Here is an 18,205-nt window from a genome sequence, read left to right on the forward strand (position 1 = left end):
TTGAGCCGCAACATGCGGAAGACTTGGTCGAGTGGATGACCAAGCCGTCCTCATCCTCCTCATCCTCTCTCACCCATGCCCAGGGTGCTTTGTCTGGCAAAGCAGCGGCCTCTTCCCTCAGCTCAATGTCATCAGTGACTCCTTCCCTAGCTCCACCATGTCCTCATGAGGATTCCCTCGAACTGTTTGACCACAGTGTTGGGTACATGCTCCAGGAGGATGCCCAGCGTTTGGAAGGCTCTGATGACGATACTGAGCTCGATGAAGGCAGTAACATGAGCGCGGACAGAGGGGGTGCCCAAGAAGGACAGCAATCTGGCAGTCATGCTCCCCCTGCTGCAGCATACTGCCAGGTTTGCTCCAGTGATGAGGAGGGAGGGGATGATGAGGTCACTGACTCAACGTGGGTGCCTGATAGGAGAGAGGAGGAGGAGGAGGAGGAGGAGGAGGAGGAGGAGGAGGAGGCGGCAGCACATCACCAACGAGGCAGGATGCCCTCCAGGGGCCAGCCTAAGGGCAACACATTGACTGCATCACACCCCAAAGCTCCACATGTGCAGGGCGCTGCAGTCTCTGCGCGTTATTCAAAAAGTTCTTTGGTGTGGGCCTTTTTTGAGACGAGTGCATCAGATCGCACCGCTGCTATTTGCAACATATGTCTCAAGCGTATCTCGCGTGGCCAAAATATCTCCCGCTTGGGTACCACATGCTTGACCAGACATATGTTGACCTGCCATGCAGTTCGTTGGCAAGCGTATCTAAAAGACCCACACCAAAGAACAAAGAGGATCTCTCCTTGCTCCTCATCAGCTGAGATTTCCAACCCCACTAGACCTTCAGTCCTCTCTGAGACCTGCAGTGAGAGGAATGAAGGTGTAGAATTAGGTGTGTCACAGCCAAGTACTTGTGGGCAATCTGCTTTTGGTACACCGACGTCAGATTGTACCAGGCAAATTTCCCTGCCCCAGCTGCTGCACCGCCGAAAGAAGTTTGCTCCCAGCCATCCACATGCCCAGCGGTTGAATGCTAGCTTGGCAAAATTGCTAGCACTTCAACTGCTGCCTTTTCAGTTGGTAGACTCTGCCCCCTTCCGTGAGTTTGTGGAATGTGCGGTTCCTCAGTGGCAGGTACCCAAACGCCACTTTTTCTCACGGAAGGCGATTCCGGCTCTCTACCGGCATGTGGAAGGCAATGTCCATGCCTCGCTGGACAGGGCGGTCAGCGGTAAGGTGCATATTACCGCTGACTCATGGTCCAGCAGGCATGGACAGGGACGTTACCTAAGTTTCACGGCGCATTGGGTGACTCTGCTGGCAGCTGGGAAGGATGCAGGACAAGGTGCAGTAGTGTTGGAGGTTGTTCTGCCACCACGCCTCCAAAATGCTGATTGTGACACACCTCTCTCCTCCACCCCCTCCTCTTCTTCTTCCTCCATGGCCTCTTCCTCGGAACCAGCGGTGCTCCGTAGGCGTTCAAGGGGCTACGCAAGTACGCAGGCCAAAAGATGCCATGCGGTGCTTGAGCTGGTGTGCTTGGGGGACAGGAGCCACACTGGGGCAGAGGTTCTGTCAGCTCTGCAGGGGCAGGTTCAGAGGTGGTTGACGCCACGCCAACTTAAGGCAGGAATGGTGGTTTGCGACAATGGCACCAACCTCCTCTCTGCCCTCCGACAGGGACAAATGACCCATGTGCCCTGTTTGGCTCACGTCCTTAACTTGGTGGTGCAGCGGTTCTTGGGCAGGTACCCGGGCTTACAGGATGTCCTGAGGCAGGCCAGGAAAGTCTGTGTGCATTTCCGCCGGTCATATAATGCCAGTGCTCGGCTGACGGACCTCCAAAAGGAGTTTAACCTGCCCAAGAACCGCCTAATCTGTGACATGCCCACCAGGTGGAACTCAACGTTGGCCATGCTGCAGCGGCTGCACACGCAGCAGAGGGCCATCAATGAGTACCTGTGCGACTATGGCACCAGGACAGGGTCAGGGGAGCTTGGTTTTTTTTCCCCACGCCAGTGGGCCATGATCAGGGATGCATGCACTGTCCTGTCACCATTCGAGGAGGCCACGAGGATGGTGAGCAGTGACAGTGCATGCATCAGTGACACTGTCCCCCTTGTCCACCTGTTGGAGCACACGCTGCGTGGAATAATGGACAGGGCACTTGAGGCAGAACAGAGGCAGGAAGAGGAGGACTTCCTTAGCTCTCAAGGCCCCCTTTATCCAGACAGTGTTCCTGCGTGCCCGCCGATCACACAGGAAGAGGACGAGGAGGAAGAGGAGGAGGAGGAAGATTGTGTCAGTATGGAGGTGGAGCCTGGCACTCAGCATCAGCAGCAGTCTTTAAGGGATCAGTCCCAAGAAACACATGGACTTGTACGTGGCTGGGAGGAGGTGGCTGCGGACCATGTCGTTCTTAGTGACCCAGAGGACTCCGGACCGAATGCCTCAGCAAACCTACGCTGCATGGCCTCCCTGATCCTGCAAAGCCTGCGTAAGGATCCTCGTATTCGTGGTATCAAGGAGAAGGACCAATACTGGCTGGCAACCCTCCTTGATCCACGTTACAAGGGTAAGGTTGCGGACCTTATCTTGCCATCGCAGAGGGAGCAGAGGATGAAACATCTTCGGGAGGCCTTGCAGAAAGGTCTGTGCAACGCGTTCCCAGAGACTGGGAGGTTACAAACTCCTGTTTCTGGACAACGTGTTGCTGAGGCTTCGGTCAGTCAAAGAAGGAGCGGTGGAGAAGGTGGCCGTCTGACCGATGCGTTCAGACAATTTTTTGGTCCGCAGCCCCAAGGTATGATCGGTTCCAGCAACCATCGCCAGCGTCTGTTTTACATGGTGCAGGAATACCTAGGGGCAAGATCAGACTTGGACACCTTTCCCACCGAAAATCCTCTGGGTTACTGGGTCTTGAGGATGGATCACTGGCCAGAGCTTGCACAGTATGCAATTGAGCTACTGGCCTGTCCTGCATCCAGCGTTCTTTCGGAACGCACATTCAGTGCTGCTGGAGGCGTGGTAACCGATCACAGGGTGCGTCTGTCCACCGACTCGGTCGATCGGCTGACCTTCATAAAAATGAATGAGTCTTGGATCACCACCAGCTACCAAGCACCTGATGCTGATGTAACCGAATAATTTTTTTTGAAATCTCAGATCCCTTCAAAGACTGCCTATGCTGATGCTGAGTGACTATCCCTGAGTAATTATCCTCTTCCTCCTCAATCATCACGCTGATAGCTTGTAAGAACATTTTTGGTTCTGGGCGCCACCACCAGTGCCTAAGGCACAATTTTTCAGCCCCTGTTTAACAGGGGCGTGTAATTACAATTTTTGATGTAATACTTTGCAGCAGGGCTCGTTCCTGCATTCCAACTAGAGTGTCTGTGAGGGGTTGCAGTGTTGTGGCACCAGCACCAGTGCCTAGGGCCCAATTTTTCTGCCCCTGTCTAACAGGGGCGTGTAATTACAATTTTTGATGCAATACTTTGCAGCAGGGCTCGTTCCTGCGTTCCAACTAGAGTGTCTGTGAGGGGTTGCAGTGTTGTGGCACCAGCACCAGTGCCTAAGGCCCAATTTTTCTGCCCCTGTCTAACAGGGGCGTGTAATTACAATTTTTGATGCAATACTTTGCAGCAGGGCTCGTTCCTGCGTTCCAACTAGAGTGTCTGTGAGGGGTTGCAGTGTTGTGGCACCAGCACCAGTGCCTAAGGCCCAATTTTTCTGCCCCTGTCTAACAGGGGCGTGTAATTACAATTTTTGAAGCAATAATTTGCAGCAGGGCTCGTTCCTGCGTTCCAACTAGAGTGTCTGTGAGGGGTTGCAGTGTTGTGGCACCAGCACCAGTGCCTAAGGCCTAATTTTTCAGCTCCTGTTCAACAGGGGCATGTAATTACAATTCTTGATCTAATATTTCACAGCAGGGCCCTGTGAGGGCTTACAGTGTTGTGGCCACAGCAACACCTAAGGCCCAAATTTCTGCTGAGTATATAGGGCAGGACCCTACTTTCAAACATCTAACTTACAAACGACTCCTACTTGCAAACGGAAGGAGACAACAGGAAGTGAGATGAAATCTACCCCTAGGAAGGGAAATTCTCTCCTGTAAGAGTTAATATGGGAAAACAATTTCTCCTTTCCACTGATGCTTTCCAATCCTTGTTCCACAAAAAAACCCAAATTTTCAAAAAACATTTTTCATTGGGACAAAAAAGTGAGGTGAAATCTTCTGAAGAGGAGGAAAGACAGCAAAACAAATGTCACAGGGGTGATAACCCTTCCCTATGTTTTCCAAAAAGCTTAGAAAAGATTTTTTGGCTGGAGCTAAACACGTTAAAAATGTTCAAAATTACAAACAGATTCTACTTAACAACAAACCTACAGTCCCTGTCTTGTTTGCACCGCCTGTATACTGCTGTTCAGAGTATATAGGGCCTGGTGGCCCCACACCTTTCCTTATTTTAATTTGGGTGCGGGGTTCCCCTTAATATCCATACAAGACCCAAAGGGCCTGGTAATGGACTGGGGGGTACCCATGCCGTTTGTCTCACTGATTTTCATCCATATTGCCATGACCCGACATGACATTAAACCCGCAAGCAGTTTTAAATGAGATTTTTTCCTTTAAAAATGACATTTGGTGCAGGGACTGTTCTAAACATGGGAAACACGCGTCACTTTACAGGCATACTATAGACACCCCCCAGGTACGATATTTAAAGGAATATTTCACTTTTTTTTTTTTACTTTAAGCATCATTAAAATCACTGCTCCCGAAAAAACGGCCGTTTTTAAAAGTTTTTTTTGCATTGATACATGTCCCCTGGGGTAGGACCCGGGTCCCCAAACCCTTTTTAGGACAATACCATGCAAATTAGCCTTTAAAATGAGCACTTTTGATTTCGAACGTTCGAGTCCCATAGACGTCAATGGGGTTCTAACGTTCGTGCGAACTTTCGGTCCGTTCGCGGGTTCTGGTGCGAACCGAACCGGGGGGTGTTCGGCTCATCCCTACTCACAACTATATAGAGCAAATGACTCCCACGATACACGAGCTATAGAGGCATTCCTAGAGCATCTCCCTATCTCCTCTTTACATAAGTCCCATAAAGACATTATGGAAGCACATATCACAGTAGAGGAAACTCTGGAGGTCATTAAAAATCTGAAAGGGGGCTCTGCCCCAGGTCCAGAGGGTCTATCTAATCTTTATTATAAGACTTTTGCCGAGACTCTAGCGCCACACTTAACTAAAATGTTTAACTCCAAACGAAAGGGAGACCCCTTAGACCCCCAGATGAATGCAGCTTACATTACTGTCATCCCTAAACCCGACAAAAATCCAGATCAGATAGAAAATTATAGACCAATATCACTTATAAATAACGATTTAAAAATCCTGACAAAAATTTACGCCAACAGACTAAACTCTTTCATCAACACCTATATCCACAAAGATCAGGTAGGTTTTATCCCCGGCAGACAGGGTCCAGACCAGGTCAGAAGAGCCATTGACATAGCTTCAATTTTACACTCAGGTTGGGATGGAGGTCCTAAGCAGGAGGGTCTCTTCCTTTCCCTAGATTTACAAAAGGCCTTTGATTCCGTGACTTGGCCCTTCATATTTGCCTCCCTGAAATGTTGGGGGTTCGGTGAACACTTCATCGGAATCCTCAAATCACTATACTCTGAACCGGAAGCGAGAGTTAAATTACAGGGCTTCCTTTCAGCACCAATTAAAATTGCCAGGGGCACAAGACAGGGCTGCCCCCTATCCCCTCTTATATTCGCCCTAACAATAGAAACACTAGCCATAGCAATCAGGTCGGACCCGAACATTAAAGGTGTCAACTGTGGTATGAATACCCATAAATGCGCCCTCTTCGCAGACGACCTTCTACTATTCATTACCTCTCCAATTACTTCACTGCCCAACATTAACAAACTGCTTCAGACATTTGGCGAGGTCTCAGGCCTACCAGTCAACATGACCAAATCACAGGCATTAAACATTTCCCTCAATCCAGCCCTAACTGAGAGATTAAAACTAGCCTTTAATTTCAATTGGAGTGATTCCTCAATTCGATACCTTGGTATAAATCTCACACCCAGAATAGACTCCCTCTATCAAGCCAACTTCCCCCCTTTGTACCGTAGATTGGAGGTGGACATACGAATTTGGTCATTCCACAAACTATCATGGCTGGGGAGAATCCATGCCATCAAAATGACCCTGTTTCCTAGGATCCTGTACTTATTTAGAGCCCTTCCGATCGCGATTGACAAAACACACCTCAAAAATTTTCAGGGAAAGATTATAAAATTCATATGGGGAGGGAAAGGATATAGATTCACGCGAAACACCCTATATGCACCGAAATCTAAGGGAGGGCTAGGCCTCCCCGAACTTGCCAAGTATTACCAAGCAGCCAGATTGGCCCAACTCTCCACCATATATTTCAGGGGCGAAAAACCCGACTGGATACAAATAGAACGCCAAGCAGTTCCTTCCCACACTCTAGACTTTCTACTTTGGACTCCCAGTAAATCCAGACCTCCCATCATGGCCCCTACACTGTCACACTCCTTTAAATTATGGGATAACATGGTCCAACTCCCAGCCTTGACCTCACAGCTTCGCCCCCTCTCACACATATTCCACAACCCTCTCTTCAAGCCGGGGTTAGACATCAAATCCTTTCAATGGTGGCTTGATAAGGGAATGTACCGCATTGGACATTTCCTTGTCAACTCCGGACCAATCTCCATGAAACACTGCATTGAAAAACTAGAGCTCCCCGACTCCGAAAAATTCAGATTCCTTCAAATCTCCCATTTTCTTCACACTATTTGGAAAGACAAATCGATTCCCCCTGAATGCACATCTTATGAACAATGGTGTGGACAAGCTACAGAGCAAAAAGGAGGTATATCCCTGATCTATGAAGCCCTTTCAATTCCCCCTTCCAAACTCCCATACATGATAGAGTGGGAGAGAGATGTGGGCGAGACTTGGGACCTGGAGATCTGGAGTAGAATGAGCACAAGAGCCTACAAAGGTATAGTTAATATTGCATTAATAGAAGCTAACATGAAAGTCCTAACGAGATGGTATCTGGTTCCTTCCAAACTTGCACAGATGTTTCCTTCCTCATCTCCTTTATGTTTCAGAAACTGCCAAGCCCAGGGCTCCATGATACACATTTGGTGGGAATGCCCGAAAATCAGGGGCTTCTGGAACAGGATATTCTATCTGATCAGAAAAATTACGGACACTCCCATTTCTAAATCCCCCCAGATAGCGCTACTAAATGGTCATATCCCCAAGATCCCCAAAACAACTGCCAAACTTATTTCTTTCATCCTGATTGGTGCCAAGCTCTCCATAGCAAAGGCCTGGAAACAACCAGGAGTTTCTCTGGCGGCTGCCAAGAGAAAGATCTCGTGGATCATGTCCCAGGAAAAATTAGTCAGTATTCTAGCAGACTCAAACAAAGCCTTTTTAGCTGTCTGGGAGCCCTGGGCAAGGCATGTAGGCATCTCTCTCATACCGGGTATTGAAGCTTGATTTGTATCTATTGTCTCATTGCAGTCTGTCAACCCAACCCACCCCCCCCTTTGGCCTCTCCCTCCGTCTTCTTTCCCACCTTTACTTATTTCTCTCTTTCTTTTTACTCTTAGGAAGTTGTTAATTTACTTAAACAGAAAGTTATAGGTTCCTAAAGGTATGCTCCAGATTTCTAGGCACTTAACAGCGTTTAGCTGGTTCCTCGATTTATCTCTAGTGGATCGATTTCCCAGCCGGAACCTTCAGGATACATTTATGGCACCCCTGGTTCCTTTGGCCTTGGCCTTAGAGACCTGGGGAAGGCTCCCTCACGCAGTCTGGGACCCTCTTTCTCCCGGAGGGCGTGATGGGCCTCAACAGTTTAGTTACACACCAAATGATGAACATCAGCTGCTCTACGGTGTTCGACACAGTATGTTCCCGATAGGGGTGTCGAGCCCACCTGAAGCACTAGGTGTCTCCTTTATACACCTGAGGGCTCTTTTCTTTGTTTAACTGATTAAGGGCAGTTTTTCTTTCTTGGATCAACCTCTCTGTTACTGTTTAATATTTGACTTTTGTCACAGAGGTAGGCTGCGCCCTACCAGCATTCCTATGCTTTGAAGTGTAATGTACTGCTCTTCAATAAAAATTCTTTAAAACTCAAAAAAAAAAAAAAAAAGATTGCTGTTCACAAACACAAACCATCCAACTTGAAGGGGGGGTAGAGAAGGAAGCGCCACCTGAGTGTAGTTTTAACAAATGATGTTTAATGGCACCAGGTAAAAACACACTTACAGGATAAAAACATATAAAAGGCTCATCTGTATAGGTATGTGATCCTCTGATCCTGTGGTGGTGACACTGCAGGGATGCTGGGCTGCAGAAGGTGGATTACCAGCTGGGAGCTCCTTCTGTGACCATCAGGAAGAGACTAGGAGCATGCATGATGTCACAGGTCGTCCGTCTGCTTCCGGGTTCGGTATCCAGGGGAGGGATCGTTCAGGGAGGAGGGCTAGCAGGGAGGTTAAGAGAAGGCTACGCGCTCGGAGCCACTGCTCCTTCAATAGCCCTAATAGGGAGGTGTCTGCAATGTGCTTTTATATGGCAGTGCTGTGGGACAACAGGTCCCAGCGTCTGTCAATAGAAAGCACAGCCATGGGAATTATTATTATGTTATGCTTTTTTACTTACATATATATATATATATATATATATATATATATACTTATCTCCATTTTTTGCCCCCATTGTTACTCCCATTTTTACTATTGTTAATATTATTGTCTCCATGTTTACTACCATGCACTTCTTCATATATATGTTTCCATGACACTGACTATTATATAACCTCCTTTTTTTTCTCTGTGTATATTATGTTACCTTGTAGTTCCCCTCCCACCCACAGTTGGTGCTGTGCTTTCTATTGACAGACGCTGGGACCTGTTGTCCCACAGCACTGCCATATAAAAGCACATTGCAGACACCTCCCTATTAGGCCTATTGAAGGAGCAGTGGCTCCGAGCGCGTAGCCTTCTCTCAACCTCCCTGCTAGCCCTCCTCCCTGGACGATCCCTCCCCTGGATACCAAACCCGGAAGCAGACGGACAACCTGTGACGTAATGCGCGCTCCATGTGCGCTCCACACCGGCCCCTAGTCTCTTCCTGATGGCCACAGAAGGAGCTGCCGACTGGTAATCCACCTTCTGCAGCCCAGCATCCCTGCAGCGTCACCACCACAGGATCAGAGGGAACACCGAGGACCACATACCTATACAGATGAGCCTTTTATATGTTTTTATCCTGTAAGTGTGTTTTTACCTGGTGCCATTAAACATCATTTGTTAATACTACACTCAGGTGGCGCTTCCTTCTTTACCCCTCTCTCATCCATCGCAGAGCCAGCTCCCTGAGGACAGCAGCCGCCTAGCCTTCCAGCCTACTTTAACCATTACATTACCTGTTACCACTTAACCCTTGAACTTCCAGCCTGTGCCCTATGGACAGTTACTCAGCCCTTTATATCTCCTGTTATATATGGACTTGTGTGTTTGCGCTTACAGCTACCAATACTCTGTTCATCCAACTTGAAGGAGCTGGAGCAGTTTTGCAAGGAGGAATGGGCAAAAATCTCAGTGGTAAGATGTGGCAAGCTCATAGAGACTTATCCAAAGCGACTTGGAGCTGTGATAGCCGCAAAAGGTGGCTCTACACAGTATTGACTTTAGGGGGGTGAATAGTTATGCACTTTGACTTTTTCTGTTATTTTGTCCTATTTGTTGTTTGTTTCACAACAAAAAAAATCTTCAAAGTTGTGGGCATGTTCTGTAAGTTAAATGATGCAAATCCTCAAACAATCCATGTTAATTCCAGGTTGTGAGGCAACAAAACACGAAAAATGCCAAGGTGGGTGAATACTTTTGCAAGGCACTGTGTAACGCCAAGAGTATTGGGACGCCTGCCTTTATACGCACATGAACTTTAATGGCATCCCAGTCTTAGTCCGTAGGGTTCAATATTGAGTTGGCCAACCCTTTGCAGCTATAAAAGCTTCAACTCTTCTGAGAAGGCTGTCCACAAGGTTTAGGAGTGGTGTGTCTATGGGAATGTTTGACCATTCTTCCAGAAGCGCATTTGTCGAGCAAGTTTGGGGTGGAGGAACTTGACTGGCCTGCACAGAGACCTTACCTCAAACAGATAGCATACATTTGGGATGAATGTGAGCGGAGACTGCGAGCCAGATTAGTGGCTGACCTCACAAATGCGTTTCTGGAAGAATGGTCAAACATTCCCATAGACACACTCCTAAAGCTTGTGGACAGATTTCCCAGAAGAGTTTGGGATTGATGACACATATATCCCAGTAGCCATTGGTCAAATGGCATCTTCCACACCTTTCTGAGTACGCCTCGCTTTCTTTACACTGTGCAGGCGTGTGATCAGGAGATAAATGCTGGGTAGCCAGCTGCACTGTATCCCTGGAGAAAGTCTGACCAGGCTTCAGATGCACACACTGATGATGAATGCCTACAGAATCGAGATTCCATTTACAAGGAACATAAACAATTGCATATGAAGCTTATGCCAATTTGAATGGCAAAAGCTACGACTATCATGGGAGTGCTTTAAAAAAAGAAAAAAAATTACCAGAGCTGCACTTTAAGTTGGGAATAAGTATACGTTGTCCAGTGGAAGAATATCATGAGGAACTCTACCAAACCTATTGCTGTTTACAAAAAATTGGAATGTTAGGTTGGGTTAATTTTAGAGTAGCTTGGCAACCTTCGTACATACTGTAAGGTGAAACTTGAGGTATGAACAGCATAGTTAGTGACCTCATGGAATAAGTTCAGCCCTCCAGGAAACATGAGGTCCATGGCTCCACAAGTGTCCATTAAAACTGCATTATAATTTCAATCAAATTTTATCCCCCTGCAGAAGTTGCGCCGATATATACAAGCTTCATACTACTTTTCTGAAAACACTTCACATCAATACTTTAATAAAGACGGAGAATTTGTTACACAATACGTAATCCAAAACCATTTATTAGTCAACAAAACTATTCTCACTAACGATGTTGGATTTTTTGAGCAAATTTCCAGAGAGCAGAGCATTTTTATCAATGCAAGTTTAATAAAATGGAAGAATCACCAAAAAGAGGTAAGATTAACCACTTCAGCCCCGGAAGGATTTACCCCCTTCCCGACCAAGCCCTTTTTTGCGATACGGCACTGCGTCGTTTTAACTGACAATTGCACGGTTGTGTGACGTTGTACCCAAACAAAATTGACGTCCTTTTTCCCCCACAAATATAGAGCTTTCTTTTGGTGGTATTTGATCACCTCTGCGTTTTTTTTTTTGACAATTTTGAAAAAAAGCAATATTTTGGGATGTACTAAACTGCATATTGGTATGATGGGACAATTGGATTATTGGCTGCAATATCTCACTAGATGTCAGTGTAATTTATACACCTATATATGGTAATGATTCTGTTGTTTCTCAAATTATGTTATTCTTTTCTGCAGTGCTTGATACAATGTTGCAAGAAGCAGTTGCTAATTTTTAACTGTTCACTTGCTGATATATATGCAGCTGTACAACAGGATCATAATAAATTAAACAGAACTAATGGAAAAATTACATTTGACCTGTTTTTGATGGAAATATGGGTAGAATTATAATTTGTCATGGGGATTATGGGTGGAATAACATGTTAACACCTAACAATGAACATATTTAACCTATTTCTGATAAGAATATGCATACATTTATTTTTCTACATGGGGATTATGGGTGGAATATTGTAGTTAAACATACATAGGAAAATATTTAACCACTCCAGCCCCAGAAGATTTGGCTGCTCAATGACCAGACCATTTTTTGCGATACAGCACTGCATCGCTTTAACGGACAATTGCGTGGCCATGCAACGCTGTACCCAAACAAAATTGACGTCCTTTTTTTCCCACAAATAGAGTTTTCTTTTGGTGGTATTTGATCACCACTGCGGTTTTTATTTTTTGCGCTATAAACAAAAGAAGAGCGACAATTTTGAAAAAAAAAACACAATATCTTTTACTTTTTGCTATAATAAATATCCCAATTTTTATTTAAAAAAAACTACATTTTTCATCAGTTAAGGCCAATATGTATTCTTCTACATATTTTTGGTAAAAAAATCGCAATAAGCATATATTGATTGGTTTGCACAAAAGTTATAGCGTCTACAAAATAGGGGATAGATTTTTGGCATTTTTATTATTTTTTTTTACTAGTAATGGTGGTGATAAGTGATTTTTATCAGGAATGTGATATTGCGGCAGACAGATCGGACACTTTTGACGCATTTTTAGGACCAGTGACAATTATACAGCGATCAGTACTATAAAAATTCACTGATTACTGTATCAATGTCACTGGCAGGGAAGGGGTTAACTATGACCCCTAGGTGTGTTTTAACTGTGGAGGGATAGCACTGACTAGCAGGAGAGAGAGATCAGTGTTCATACTTAGTATGAACACACAATCTGTCTTCTCTCCTCTGAGAGAAACAGGATCTGTGTGTTTACACACACAGATCCCGGTTCTCGTTCTATCATGAGCGATCGCGGGTGCCCAGCGGTCATTGCACCGATGGGCACTCGCATCGGATCCAGCAGCGAGATGCATCTGCAGCGTGTGTGCCATCAGTGGCACGTGCGCGCCCCCTAGTGGTCAAAGGCAAACCGACGTAAGGTAACGTCGTTTCGCTCAGGGGAGCCAACATGCCGCAGTACAACTGCAGCGGCTGGTCGGGAAAGGGGTTAACTCATTTCTGATAAGAATATGCATATAATTATTTTCTACAAGGGGATTATGGGTGGAATATTACAGTTAAACATACATAGGAACATATTTAACCCATTTCTAATAAGAATATGCATATAATTATTTTTCTACATGGGGATTATGGGTAGAATATCATACTTAAACATACGTAGGAACATATTTAACCTATTTCTGATAAGAATATGCATATAATTATTTTTCTTCATGGGGATTATGGGTGGAATATTACAGTTAAATATACATAGGGACATATTTGACCTATTTCTGATAAGAATATGCATATCATTATTTTTCTACATGGATTATGGGTGGAATATTGTAGTTAAACATACCTAGGAATATATTTAATCTATTTCTGATAAGAATATGCATATCATTCATTTTCTACATGGGGATTATGGGTGGAATATTACATTTAAACATACGTAGGAACATATTTAACTTATTTCTCATAAGAATATGCATATAATTATTTTTCTACATGAGGATTATGGGTGGAATATTACAGTTAAACATACATAAGAACACATTTAACCCATTAACTGTAATATTCCACCCATAGAAACCTATTTCTGATAAGAATATGCATATCATTAATTTTCTACATGGGGATTATGGGTGGAATATTGCAGTTAAATATATGTAAGAACATATTTAACCTATTTCTCATAAGAAAATGCATATAACTATTTTTAAACATACATAGGAACATATATCACCCATTTCTGATTAGAATATGCATATAATTATTTTTCTACATGGGGATTATGGGTGTCATATTGTAGTTAAACATACCTAGGAATATATTTAATCTATTTCTGATAAGAATATGCATATCATTAATTTTCTACATGGGGATTACGGGTAGAATATTACAGTTAAACATACGTAGGAACATATTTAACTTATTTCTCATAAGAATATGCATATAATTATTTTTCTACATGGGGATTATGGGTGGAATATTACAGTTAAACATACATAGGAACATATTTAACCCATTTCTAAAAAGACTATGCAGATAATTATTTTTTACATGGGATTATGGGTGGAATATTACAGTTAGTGTAGTGCGTCCTCTGCACAGTGTGCACCTAAAGCTACCTGAAGAAAATTGGTGGTGTTCTTCTGATCCTATTAGTACCGCAGGCAGCTGCAGTATTTACAGTTAGTGTAGTGTGTCCTCTGCACAGTGTGCACCTAAAGCTACCTGAAGAAAATTGGAGGTGTTTTTCTGATCCTATTAGTACCGCAGGCAGCTACAGTATTTACAGTTAGTGTACTGTGTCCTCTGCACAGTGTGCACCTAAAGCTACCTGAAGAAAATTGGCGGTGTTCTTCAGATCCTATTAGTACCACAGGCAGCTTCAGTATTTACAGTTAGTGTAGTGCATACTCAGCACAGTGTGCACCTAAAGCTACCTGAAGAAAATTGGTGGTGTTTTTCTGATCCTATTAGTACCACAGGCAGCTACAGTATTTACAGTTAGTGTACTGCGTCCTCTGCACAGTGTGCACCTAAAGATACCTGAAGAAAATTGGTGGTGTTCTTCTGATCCTATTAGTACCACAGGCAGGCAGCTTCAGTATTTACAGTTAGTGTACTGCATCCTCTGCACAGTGTGCACCTAAAGCTACCTGAAGACAATTGCTGTTGTTCTGATCCTATTAATACCACAGGCAGGCAGCTGCAGTATTTACAGTTAGTGTACTGTGTCCTCTGCACAGTGTGCACCTAAAGCTACCTGAAGACAATTGCTGGTGTTCTGATCCTATTAATACCACAGGCAGGCAGCTGCAGTATTTACAGTTAGTGTACTGCATCCTCTGCACAGTGTGCACCTAAAGCTACCTGAAGACAATTGCTGTTGTTCTGATCATATTAATACCACAGGCAGGCAGCTACAGTATTTACATTTAGTGTACTGTGTCCTCTGCACAGTGTGCACCTAAAGCTACCAGAAGAAAATTGGTGGTGTTCTTCTGATCCTATTAGTACCACAGGCAGGCAGCTACAGTATTTACAGTTAGTGTATTGTGTCCTCTGCACAGTGTGCGCCTAAAACTACCTGAAGAAAATTGGTGGTGTTCTTTTTTTTATAATTCATATTTTATTACACCTTTTTATCTTATTACAATTTAAATGTACATGGCATATAGTAGTTAACACCATTACTTATATATACATATACAAGTCAATAATATGGAGTGGCTCCCTTACTCTCCCTTTATCCTGAAAAAAAAGACCCCATTTAAAGTGTAATTATATCACATAATTATATCACATCACCTTATATCACATAATTATATGTGAGAAAAAAAAACATTTAAAGTGTTTGTGTTCTATGTGTATTAATAAGCTAATTATATGTGAGAAAAAAAAACACCCCCCTATCCTTCACCCCTCCCTTTCTCCTGACTCTTTCCCTTTTCTACTCGTGAAACAGCTTATTTAAGTGTAATCGTGTAATCTTCTCATATATAAACTCCAACTTGTAATAACTTATTAAATAGTATAAACAAATTAATTTAATTCTTCCATTCTATTGTGTTAAGAAAATAAATAAATAAATAAAATCTTCAAAGTGCTAGTGCTCTATATATGTGTTTCGCGTGAAGAAGAGAAAAAAAAGGGGGAGGGAAGAGGTTGAGTGGTAAGTTTAGTAGTGCTATTGTTTACTCTACAATCTTTCAATCTTTCAATCTTTAGTGTCTGTGTTTCATTTATATTGTGAAGAGAGAAAAAAACAAAACAAACACAACAACTCCCCCCCAAAGAATAGGGGGAAAGGGTAAAAAGGTAGTAAATAGGTGTCAGAGGGAGAGCCATCCTCCATAATTAACATTCACCACATAATCATTAATCCAATTATGTCTCTTATTCTAAAAATAAACAATAAACAAACAGAATTGTTGTGGTTCCTTCCTAAATTTGATAATTTATTTTAGCTTCTGGCAATAACTTCTAATTAGTTTCATCTCTGTCTAACTCCCAATCAAGACTTTCCCATTTTACCCATATTTTTTCAAATTTATCCTGTTTGTTTCTGGTTAGGGATGAGCTTCGAGTTCGAGTTGAGCTCATGTTCGACTCGAACATTGGCTGTTCACCGGCCCCCCCTCCTGAACCTTACCAAGGCCACATGCCCTCAACAATGGGAGGGTGCATTGGGGTAGCCCCCAAAGCACCTTGTCCCCATGTTGATGGGGACAAGGGCCTCTACCCCACAACCCTTGCCCGGTGGTTGTGGGGGACTGCGGGCGGGGGGCAGATCCCCACAACCCCCAGATCCCGGCCCTCCCCCTGTGTGAAATGATAAGGGGGTACAAAAGTACCCCTACCATTTCACAAAAAAAGTGTCAAAAATGTTAAAAATGACAAGAGACAGTTTTTGACAATTCCTTTATTTAAATGCTTCTTCTTTCTTCTATCTTCTATCTTCTTTCTTCTATCTTCTTTTTTCTATCTTCCTTCGGTTTCTTCCTCCATCTTCTTCTTCTGGTTCTTCTGGTTCTTCTGGCTCTTCCTCTGGTGTTCTCGTCCGAGATTTTCCTCCGCGGCACCGGCGTCTTCTTCCATTTTTCTCGGGCTGCTCCGCATCCACCATGATGGGAGGCTCCCGCTGTGTGATGCTTCTCCTCTTCTGATGGTTCTTTAATAACAGAGGGCGGGGCCACCTGGTGACCCCGCCCCCCTCTGACACACGGGGACTTGATGGGGACTTCCCTGTGGCATTCCCCGTGACGTCAGAGGGGGCAGACAGGGAAGTCACCGTGCGTCAGAGGGGGTGGGGTCACCAGGTGGCCCCGCCCTCCGTTATTTAAGAACCGTCAAAAGAGGAGAAGCGTCACACAGTGGGAGCCTCCCATCATGGTGGATGCAGAGTGGCCTGAGAAGAAGGGAAGAAGACGCCGGCGCCGCAGAGGAAGATGCCGGATGAGAACACCGGAGGAAGAACCAGAAGAACCAGAAGAAGAAGAAGATGGAGGAAGAAACCAAAGGAAGATAGAAGATAAAAGAAAGAAGATAGAAGAAAGAAGAAGCATTTAAATAAAGGAATTGTCAAAAACTGTCTCTTGTCATTTTTAACATTTTTGACACTTTTTTGTGAAATGGTAGGGGTACTTTTGTACCCCCTTACCATTTCACACAGGGGGGAGGGCCGGGATCTGGGGGTCCCCTTGTTAAAGGGGGCTTCCAGATTTCGATAACCTCCCTGCCCGCAGACCCCCACAACCACCAGGCAAGGGTTGTGGGGATGAGGCCCTTGTCCCCATCAACATGTGGACAAGGTGTTTTGGGGGGCTACCCCAAAGCACCCTCCCAATCTTGAGGGCATGTGGCCTGGTACGGTTCAGAAGGGGGGGCTCTCTGGTCCCCCCTCTTTTCCTGCAGCCTGCCAGGTTGCGTGCTCGCATAAGGGTCTGGTATGGATTTTTGGGGGGACCCCAAGCCATTTTTTTTAAATTTTGGGGTGGGGTTCCCCTTAAAATCCATACCTGATCTGAAGGGTCTGGTATAGATTTTGAGGGGGACCTCACATCATTTTTTAAAAAAATTTGGGCCGGGGTTCCCCTTAATATCCATACCAGACCTGAAGGGCCTGGTATGGAATTTAGGGGGACCCCCACGTCAGTTTTTTTAAAATTTTGGTTCGGGGTTCCCCTGTGGGGAATTTCCATGCCATTTTTATCAATGAACTTTTATGTGTATTGTCGGACTGGCAATTTATTAATAGCCGCGAGTAGTTTTAAATGACTTTTTTTCCTTTGAAATGTAATTTTACTGTCAGACTGTTCTAAACACGGGAAACATGCACCCCTTTACAGGCATATTATAGACACCCCCAGGTACAAAATTTAAAGGGATATTACACTTTTATTGTTTCACTTTAAGCATTATTAAAATCACTGCTCCTGAAAAAACGGCCGTTTTTAAAACTTTTTTTGCATTTTTACATGTCCCCTGGGGCAGGACCCAGGTCCCCAAACAGTTTTTATGACAATAACTTGCATATAAGCCTTTAAAATTAGCACTTTTGATTATTCATGTTCGAGTCCATTAGACTTTAATGGTGTTTGCGTGTTCGAACAAATTTTTTGCCTGTTCGCATGTTCTGGTGCGAATCGAGCAGGGGGGTGTTTGGCTCATCCCTATTTCTGGTCTTATAAACCCACCTTTCTGCCTCTTTTATCCTATCTACCCCCCTTTTCCAATCTTCCAGTGTAGGACATGTATCCTTTTTCCAGTATCTAGGTATTAATCTCTTTGCTGCGTTTAATAAATGTGGTGTTATACTATTTGTTCTGCCCATATTGTTCA

At 44.3% G+C, this 18,205-nt stretch overlaps 1 protein-coding gene across 1 annotated transcript in view; it reads left to right on the top strand.

Annotated features, from left to right (window-relative positions):
• Nucleotides 1-5,118: 5,118 nt before the first annotated feature.
• Nucleotides 5,119-18,205, top strand: part of LOC141112897 (vomeronasal type-2 receptor 26-like) — a 62,543-nt gene continuing 49,456 nt past the window's right edge. Inside the window, exons 1-2 of the mRNA XM_073606000.1 lie at nt 5,119-5,463; nt 10,987-11,211. Coding sequence (XP_073462101.1) covers nt 5,119-5,463; nt 10,987-11,211 — 570 coding nt within the window. The remainder of the gene's footprint in view (nt 5,464-10,986; nt 11,212-18,205) is intronic.

Source organism: Aquarana catesbeiana, linkage group LG11 (assembly GCF_042186555.1).
Source record: "Aquarana catesbeiana isolate 2022-GZ linkage group LG11, ASM4218655v1, whole genome shotgun sequence".
In the NCBI taxonomy this organism is placed as follows: Eukaryota; Metazoa; Chordata; class Amphibia; order Anura; family Ranidae; genus Aquarana; species Aquarana catesbeiana.